At 36.3% G+C, this 9866-nt stretch overlaps 1 protein-coding gene across 1 annotated transcript; it reads right to left on the bottom strand.

Annotated features, from left to right (window-relative positions):
- Positions 1-862: 862 nt before the first annotated feature.
- shox (short stature homeobox) lies at positions 863-9155 on the bottom strand. The gene is made up of 6 exons (XM_056755151.1): positions 8784-9155; positions 7235-7443; positions 4922-4979; positions 4631-4719; positions 2929-3144; positions 863-2639 (listed from the first exon to the last, which is right to left on the bottom strand). Exons 1-6 carry the CDS (start codon positions 9034-9036, stop codon positions 2550-2552), a joined length of 915 nt encoding a protein of 304 aa, XP_056611129.1. The 5' UTR covers positions 9037-9155; the 3' UTR covers positions 863-2549.
- Between the last annotated feature and the right edge of the window lie 711 nt (positions 9156-9866).

The following is a 9866-nucleotide window of genomic DNA, read 5'->3' as shown; positions in this document are numbered from 1 at the left end:
GAAACTGTGGCTCCGTGTGGGTTGATTGATGGCGCAACTATTTTGCCAATTATTTGTGCACGTAAAGGGATGCTGTTATGTTCTGCTTTATTCAGCAGACCCCAGCTAGAGGTCAGTGCCTAAATATGGGGGTATCAACCTCGGCCTATATCACTCCATCTTGATGTATGAGTGCTAAGGTACAAATTAAACGTGTTCTGACCTTTTAGGGGGTAGGCCTACTTTCTCAACAGGATGCCATTTGGGCTAATTTCTCTATGCGATTTAGACAAAAAGCCACTATGTTGCCTGCTGTAATTACTTTGTGTACACACATCTGGGTTTGGGTTTCCAGATGCAACAAGCCGTCCAAAAAAGGCTCGGTAATGTCAGTGAGTCAGATGTGACCGTGATGTTAGTTTAGATGGATGGAAGGTACAAATGCATGCTGCACCTTATACACTTGTTTATTCAACAAATAAACATAATTGGTTTGATTGCACTTGCGAATAAAAAACTGGAAGCGTTAGGATACATAATGTTAGAAGATATCTATTTGTGTTTTTTTATTCTTTGTTCATGTGAATCTACCCTGTTGCTTTCATACCGTATTTATTCCTAATGTCTTAATCAAACGTGGCACCTCTATAACGTTTTTTCAATTATGAAATTCCTACATAAAAGTTACACACACATTTTAAATGATAACCAATTTTTGCACTTGAACTTGTTGCTCTGAACCGAGCAACCTTTATTCATATATTTCAGAGGGCCACAAATCTTTGAAAACTCTTACAAATATTTATAACTTTTATTGATAGATTACTTGTACAAGATGTACATTCTTTTTTGTGAAACAACAGAAAGAAAACTCAATGGCGAATCATGTTTGGGCATGCTTGCATATGCAATATTATGGGATACAACGAATTCCTTTGAGCATCAAGAAAATGTCAACACAAAGTATTATGGTTTCATCCACCATCCCTGAAATGTTTGTAAACTCAAACACGCTACATATTAGTCAAACAAATGTACTGCAGTCACACGTTCGCTTAAAACTATCGCAAATGTTAACATTTAAAAAATATATAAAAATAAATGCAAAGCCATGTAAATATGTACACTTGAAATTTGATAAACTTTCAGAAAGAATAATAAATAAAAGCACCTGTGACTTGAAGAAACGGAAACATTTCAAAAAAAGAATGATGCAGAACAACAAAAACGGCTCACAATGTAGCATTTATTGTTAGAGGTGTACCTGACCAGTTCATTCAAAGACAATTGATGTCTGAACTGGCAACTGGGGTCATAAAAATAATACTGGTTCGGTAACAAATTTGAGTGTAGTACATTAAATTGAATATTTTCTGGAAACTGTAGATAATAACTAGCTTCTCTTTACATGGAAAAAATACTGTTGATGCAGTTTCTGAAATGCATGTATTATTGTAAATAATCATTGAACCTTAAATTAAATAATTCTACCTCTATCATGTTATCAAATTGTTGTCTTTGGTGGATTGTTTTCTAATAAAAACCAGACACATATGACCCATGAACCTAGAGCATTCAATTTCAAATGAATTTTCCTTGTGTGATATCAATTTATATCTCTTTAAATGCACGCGTACAAAACTATATTTTAATACCACTGAACCTCCTGGAGTTATGGCACATTGCAAATGAATTAGCAAATTATCCTTTACACAACTTTTAAAGATGCGTTTGCAGAGTTTTAACATGTCAACATCAGTGCCAAAAAACCTGACAACTTAAAATCATTGTTCGTTTAATTAGCAAACATTAACCGCTATATTAAGTTTTCCATATTTACAGTATTGCACTTAACTGCACATAATTGCATTTCAGTTAAACTGATGTTTCTTAAAACTTTGCAGTTACTGTATCATTTCGAAAGAAGAAAGTCATTTCATCGTGTTTCAGTGAAACGAGAGCCAAATTAATTCAATAGTTTCCCCCCTTACGTAAAAGTAGTATATCTTGCGTTAAGGATTGTAAACGCCTTAAAACAAGACCTGAAGTGCAAAAGCTAGGTTCACTTCTAATCCAGGACACATCACACAAAGCACAAAATATTATGGGAATGAAAGCTAAAATCCATACACATGCCCAGAGAAAACAACATTTCCCGTCTCCCAAAACAGAAATAATCATAAGAATTCCCCTAAAAACCAGGCGGTTGTACCAATGATGTTATTGCTGTTTCCAGTCTTTGTCCACAGCAGATTGAAAAAAGGAAAAATGCAAACAACGGCTTTAGATATGATTTGTAGTGGTGGCTTATCATGGCAGTGATCAACATAGATGTATGTCAGTTACAATGGAGGCCAGCCCCAATAGGTCTATCCTTCAACTGAACATGTGCACTAGGCAGTGGCACAGTGGTCGGAGGCAAATATGGCCGTCTTTTTTCTTTTCTTTGAGGTCGAAATTCCAAAGTGTCAGTGTCTGTCCATAAAACACTTGTTCAACCTCTAGCCTCACTTTGTGTCTGCCTTTGCTTTTTCTTTTTAAAAAAAGTCTTCTCTCCTAAACGCTGGTTTTCAGACAGACATCCAGACATTTTTGTATGGTCCTTGGGCTGTGATCTGTGCCTGGAAAGGGCTGAGCCAGTGGCCTCCAAGAAGTCCTGCCTGTTGGGCGAAAAGTAAAAGGTGATTCATTGGTATTTAATTACCTTTCTCTACAAGTGGTTTGTTTTGGCAGCTGGTTTTTTGTGACTTTTTTCTCTCTCATTCTCTCTCCCCTTACACCCCTCGTCAGTACTTTTTTTTCTCTTTTGTTTTTATTTTGTTTTGTTTTAACTGTGAGTGTCACAGCCCTTTCACAGGCTTTAGTCTTGTGTTAGAAGCAATTATCAGTTCAGAGCAGCAGAGAAGCCCATGGGGGTCAGAGTCCCAGCGCCTCGGCGTGTTTTCTTGCCTTGAGTCGCAGGTCAGCGATGCTTGAGTTTTTGCTGTTGCTCTTGGCAGCCGCAACCACGGCGGCGGCCGCGGAGGCCGAGTCTGCCAACGACGCGATTGGTAATCCAAAGGGTGGGGGCGGGAACATCAGATAGGGAGCGTGGGCGGCGAGGTGTGGGTGCAGGTGATGATGAGAGTGAGTTCCAACCCCCTCCAACTGTAACTGTGCTTGGACCTGTGGGTCGAGCAAAAACAAACACAGAGTTAGTCACCGGCCATGGGGTCAGCTCGATGAGTGCCAGAGATATGATTTCGGGGCTCGTACACCATTCTGTCCCCCCTAACCACCGGACGAAGGGTTTTGCTAACTGTATTTTTTCTATGAAAATAGTTGAGTGCCAGCTCACTCGGTGCATTCTTTTCATCTGGTCTTCAGCTGAATTATGCAGTGTGCACAGACGGCTTAATAGTCCAAGAAGTTCCGTCAGTTGAAAATCTCAGCATATTAGTTTGATCCACATAGAAAGTTTCCATACAACCTTTTAAGCTGCAACATCATGTAATCTTAATTATATATTCAATGGCATAAATAAACAATTTCGCACCCAAAATATTCATTCTCACATGTATAAATATTTATTCAGATCTTTCCTAAGGGAAAAGAGATGTAAGCAGGCAGCATAAAATATCAGGTTGCGGATTCTTAGCAATTATTTCAGCAATATGAGGTGAAAATTAGACATCTGCTGACTTAAAAAGTGACTTATTTTTTATTTTCTTTTTTAGTATTCTTCTCATGTATCTTACTCTGCACAGGGATCATAAATATTTCAAAGCCTTACATTTTGCAGTCCAACTAAAATACAACATCTGACAAGCAGCACAAGTTTTTTTTTTTTTGACACGGGAAAGAATGTTTTACCAATGTTTCTTTTTCTGCTTTGCACTAGCTTGCGAAGCATAGGGAGATTACTTTGAAAAGAGGATAAATAATGTCAAAGTCGGTAGTCTGTTATTTTTGGAAAATAATAAGGCATGAATACAGCCTGCCTCATCCGAGTTGCTTTGGTACTGGCAATTTCTAACCACAGGCCCTCACTCTTTATCTTTGGCAGTTCAACTCATTTTAATTAACTCTGTGTGAAAATATTCATAAAAATTAAAGCAGCCTATTGCTCATAAGTCCCCGCAGATCAGTCAAATTGGACTGTGCACCGCTTCTACGGGGCAGTCAGAACAACAGGTGGTGGACATTTGTGTGTTCAGTATGCAGTCCTCACGCCTCGGCCCTGCCAATGCTGCTCAGTGCCAATAACCATCAGCGAGTTATTTCTCTCTTTCATAATCTCTTTTATCTGCCTTCCCTTGCTGTGCTATTAGCTTAATTATTGCTGCTCTCTCGTCTGGGCGATGCAGACACTTCTTCGCCGCCGTTTCTGAAACGGACACCAGATGAAATGTCTCTCGTCGGTCTCTCTAATCTTGCTTGTCTCTCATCGAGACCCAGAGGTGAAAGGTTCACTTACGCACGTCCCACAATGCATCACGTCAGATCATGGCATTTTTGGTCATCTGGGGACGTTGATTTAGATCGGGCGATTTGTGAGAAGATATCTTTACTTTTAGTCACTGTTTCGTTGCATTTCAAGCATTAAACTACACCTCAAGCTCAAATAGAAAAATAAGTAATAGCTTATAGTCGATTTGTTATATTGTCCTACCTGTTGAAATGGCATTCTGAGTGCACCCATGTTGACGTAAGGAGCGACCCTGCACGCGTCCAGGTGACTCGCGGTGCCCAAAATAACGCCTGAACAGAACAGAGAAATAAATCAGCAAAATTAGTGGTATTGCAAATTAAATTTCCTGTAAATGCTTAATTTCGCCATCTATTGCATTTATAGTATTGTGTTTTAAAACTTTTGAAATTAGTTAATTATTTACAATTTCATAGTACACAAAAATAAGTTTGATAGCAAGGTTATTAATAAAGGTCATGTAAAGGGGTTTACCTTTGTGCATTTGATTTTCCTGTTTTCGGCATTTCGCCCTTCTGTTCTGAAACCATACCTAAAAACAGAAATATGTCACGTTAACTTTCTGTCTTAGGGAGTATTCGTATCTTTTTCACTTATACTCATTAATAGAAAAACGTTTATTACAATTGTATTATGAATTATTATATTCTAAATGACAGGACATTTTTTATGAGACGCTTCAATTTGACAAACGAGTTTCTGATATTAATTGTTCCTTCAATCTTGCTTAAAAGAGCAGTGTTTGCAAAAATAATAATCATTGTAATAATTATGATTATATTATTATAAATATACTCTGTGGCTGGGTTTAAATGAATACATTGTTTTTTTTTGTTTTTTCTAAACGCAATCGTGTTTTAAAAAATATCTGCATCCGACAATGATCTTTTTATGACTTTTTTGTATTTTTTTAAATGTCTTTAATAGTCCTTCTAGTCTATTTGCTTAGGTGTCAAATACATGTACAGCTTCTCAATAAAGCGCGTTGGTCAGTATAAGCTAGATCAGGCTGTTTTAAATCAAGACTAACAAAACAGAGTCGCTCATTAAAATTTAAAAGCAAAACATTTGTGTCAGCGTGTGCTTTGTAAGACACGTGTACTTCAGTTTATAAAAAACATTGTTATTAATGTTATTTTGCTGTTGTTCAATACATGGCTTGTAGTTTGCCAAATTAATGCATCATTTTCCAATCTCTGATCGATTGTAATTATCCAGTTGAATGCTATGGGGAAAGTGAGCTACACTGGTTTCGACAGTTATTTCTTCATTAAGGACCACTCAATGATGCGGTTCACAAATACCCTAATCTGATTTCCTTTTGATTTTTATTAGAGACAGTGAATAATGACATTTAATTTAGCCCTGCACCAAAAAACCGAAAGATATTAGTCATAATTGAATTACTGCCTTCTCCTCACTGAGGTCTCATAACTTTCAATTAGATTCTTGACAGCTGGTCGGTGTGGGGTTTCTATAGAACACTATAGTAACAGGTTAATATCTACTGTGTCTACCTTATAGCGTCTACAGTTGACTTTTATGCACAATAAAATTTTGATAGCGGTGATCAAATGTCATAAAGCATGCACTGTTCTCTTTCAGTTTTTACGCCGTATGCGTTTTTTGGCTAAATCAAATCACAGCTTTTGCAAAACGAGCTATTCTTTGTTCTGCTCTTTAATCGGATTTCGCCCCCGCCTCTAAAACATTAGAAATGTCGTGCTTGCAAGCTGTCACACTGGCAAACAATGTTACTTATTTTCCCATTAAATTGTGTAACGCGGGGGTATGTGACTGTAGGAGTTAAAACAGAATTGAATTATTCCTAATACATTTTTATAGGAACAGTATATCAAGCCAATGGCAGATATTACAAAGATAAGGTTGGAGAAAATGAGGTGAGTGACATAAGAAGGTATCCCCTGCAGCAGCGGTTCAATCTCTTCATTAATTTTAATGATGTGGTTAGATCTTTCTGCAGCACATAAGCAAGTTTGCCTTTGAATATAGCTGCTGCAGGACCTGAAAGGGTATTTCATACACACCCACTACTGTAACTCAACCCCCATAAACGGGGAGATAACAAAGTCTTTGTGTTTGCGTGAATAGACCAACAAACGTCTCAAAATGTATAACACCTCTTTAGCGCATATATGGTGTAATTTTCCAATTTAATCTAACGGTTTTAAAACGTGTAAATGGGATGCAGGCCTACCGGTCACACTTTCTATTATTTACTCCCTTTCGCTTGCCAGCTATTTTTATTATAAACCATTTTTTCTATATGAGATATAACAGTGTTTTGTAAATAGATTTACCCATTATTTCTAATCATATATATAAACTATTAACAAAAAAATATTTTAATATGTAAATCAAGTTGTTAGAATTGTAACATTAACCCAGACAACAAAAACAAAAGGCCTGCAATTTCTTGCATTGCTAATGGCAATATTATCACAGTAATAAACAAAATAACCTTGTTAGGTACTGTGTTTCCGATGTATTTTTACACACAAGCACTGTTTAACCTATACATCAAGACAGTGTTGGTAAGACAATTAAATATTTGTGAATGTTTTAGCTCTGATGTTTAGGGCATTAACATTTAAAGGATGTACCGTAAATGCACATAAACGAATCTACCTCTGTCAGTATTGTTAAATTTTAGTTTTTCATTGTCGTTGTATTTTATATTTAACATATCTTAAAAATGCATCACAAATCTTAACTTGATTAAAAGAAAAAAATCTACATATGGTGTGTTTTAAATGTTAGGTTTACCTGCACACGGGCCTCAGAGAGCCCCAGCCTCTGACTCAACTCCTCCCGCATGAAAGCGTCTGGGTAATGCGTCTCGTCAAAAAGCCGCTCGAGTTCATTCAGCTGCTCTAAGGTAAAATTTGTCCTGCTCCGTCTCTGCTTCAGTTTACTCTGTGCGTCTTCGTCCTCTGATTTAACGTCCTCCTTCTTGTCTTTGCATTCATAAATACCTTTGTGAAAACACCAACATTAAAACATTAAACATGTCGTTCGTTTAAATCGTCGTTTCCATTTAAATGCATCAATCCCTCCATTTTTAAAGTTTAATATAGATAAACAGATAAATAGATGTTATCTTTAACCAAATTACTTTGTAAAACTAGATAATCAGACTTGGAAAGAATTGTATAACGCATAATCCATGTCAACACAAAACACTGCTTTAAAAATCTTTGACATTTGAAAGCTCACCAGTAGGTTTTTACTATCTCTGTTAGGCCTGTGACAAATTCAGCTTTGAAATAATATTGTAAATAACTTAAATAAAATTAATTAATTAAAAGAAAAGAAAAGCCTTTGCAAATTTTGTATAAAATTATTTTTTCAGATTGGAGGCATTAAAAGAATAGACCAATGGGTTATCATATCATTAAATTCAAAGATAGTGATTAATTAGACTTTTACAAAGCCAATATAATTTTGTACTTTTTAAAAAAATCAAGGAGTTTGCCTTACGTCAAGCAGTATTGTGTAATTTTGAAATCCAATTTTATTTGCAAAGCCTCGTCAAAACTGCAATATTTTGATATTTTCCAATGATCCTTGTTGTTGTTACTTTTTATATATATATATATTTATTATATTATCACCAGCATTTAAATATAAGATAAATAATATTGTTGTTGTTGCTATTATCAAAGTGCTGTACTGTAAAACAAAGTGCCATGGGCCTGCTATGATTAAAACCATAGGGAATGACAAGCGTAAAAACGCGTTTCTTGCAGTTTTTAAAGTAAAGACTGTTTATTCATTTTACCTTAAAGTTCTCTTTCAGAACGATATAGTCAATTGATCTGTTTAAATGTCAGTTTAAAGTTTTGTGTAAATAAAAACTATGTGTTTTTAGCCACTTTCTGTTACTACAAGAAATAAATTGATAGATCGTATTTTCAAACACGACAGGACAAGGGCCCTCTGTTGTCTTGACTATACAATTATTTAAACGAGAGTACATAGCACACACGACTCTTATTGCGATCATTTTTACTTAACGTGTTTTTCTATTATTTAAAACAAAGAAATAGTATATGTACGACACGGAAAACAACGAACAAGTGCTCATTGCATCACTTCAATACAGCTGAATTTCTCCACACACATGCTTTCCACGACGATCGAAATCACTGCGTTAGATAATGCAAATAACCACAGTATAGGCTATGTAACCTTTCAGAATGTATTGGTATTTTAACAACGTCTAACGTAGCAGGTCTTGCGCGAACAATAACTTTGCACGTAATCGTGTAAACGTCTCCGAAAGGACACATTAGTTTGCGTAACTGTAACTTACCGTCAGTAGCCCTTGTCACGTTAAACTCCTTCAATTTCTCCTTTTCCAGCTCAGCGTGCTCCTTGTAAAGATGTACCGGACAATGGTTGTTGTTGGTTTCCGTAATCTCCTGAAGGCTGGTCTCCGAGTTTCCCAGCTCTCTGGCTCGGGCTAAACCACTCTCCAAAACTTCCCTGTACGTGATGCTCTCCTTGCTGCTTTCCTTGGTTTTCTGATCGAAGGATTTCGACACGAACGCCGTGAGTTCTTCCATGGCTGATTACAGAAATCCACTTTAAAATAACCCTAACGCGAAATCTGTGTGTCTGCTCAACAGTGGATTCGGCGGTATGTTGGCGTGTAGAAGGTTTAGATCACTCCTGCTGTTATGTCTGTGTTTTTCAGATCACACTATTTATACACGGCCACCTCAGCCCGGCCCCCATCGCCATCATGTCTGGAGTCATTACAGGCGGTTCTGAATTCAACTTTCAGCGGCTTTTCCTCAAATCAATGCTGCTATACTGGATGAAGTCCCGTTAATTTCATTATAATTAATTAGGATTCCTACGGTGATGTGTGGTCAATTGGAAATGGGAAGCTTGTTTAATTAATTCTGTGATAATTCCATTGACGAAATTAGAGGAAATTAATATTAAAGCATGCCATTATGGTTGTGGTGCATTTTGTTATATAGACGTTTACGTGGAAAATGGTTCACGTTTATTTGCGTAAAATAGACTGTGGCCACGATCGTTTAATTTGTTTAGTAAACTCTTTCGATGCTCAGCCATTCATTATTTTGTGTGCTTGATTTATTTCAATGACATAGATCTCAAATTTGAAATAATTTAAAATTTAAATTTAAAACAAATGTCAAACATATTTAGATAAAAAAAGAAATACGATGTAATTTTATACATTAGGTATAATATTCATTATATTTTTGGATGATTCGTTTGATTATGAGTTTACATTGTTTCGTAAATTGGCCGCTTTTAAACAGTTGATATTGGAGCTGGATAAACCTGTGTCCTATTGCTGAGCTGTTATCTTATTTGAAAGAAAGTGAAGTTTTACTTGTGTACTTATTCTATTCAAATA

The sequence above is a fragment of the Triplophysa dalaica genome, chromosome 8 (assembly GCF_015846415.1).
Source record: "Triplophysa dalaica isolate WHDGS20190420 chromosome 8, ASM1584641v1, whole genome shotgun sequence".
NCBI classification, from domain to species: Eukaryota; Metazoa; Chordata; class Actinopteri; order Cypriniformes; family Nemacheilidae; genus Triplophysa; species Triplophysa dalaica.
Note: the sequence above shows the minus strand (reverse complement) of the source record. Positions and strands in the feature narration are given on the sequence as shown.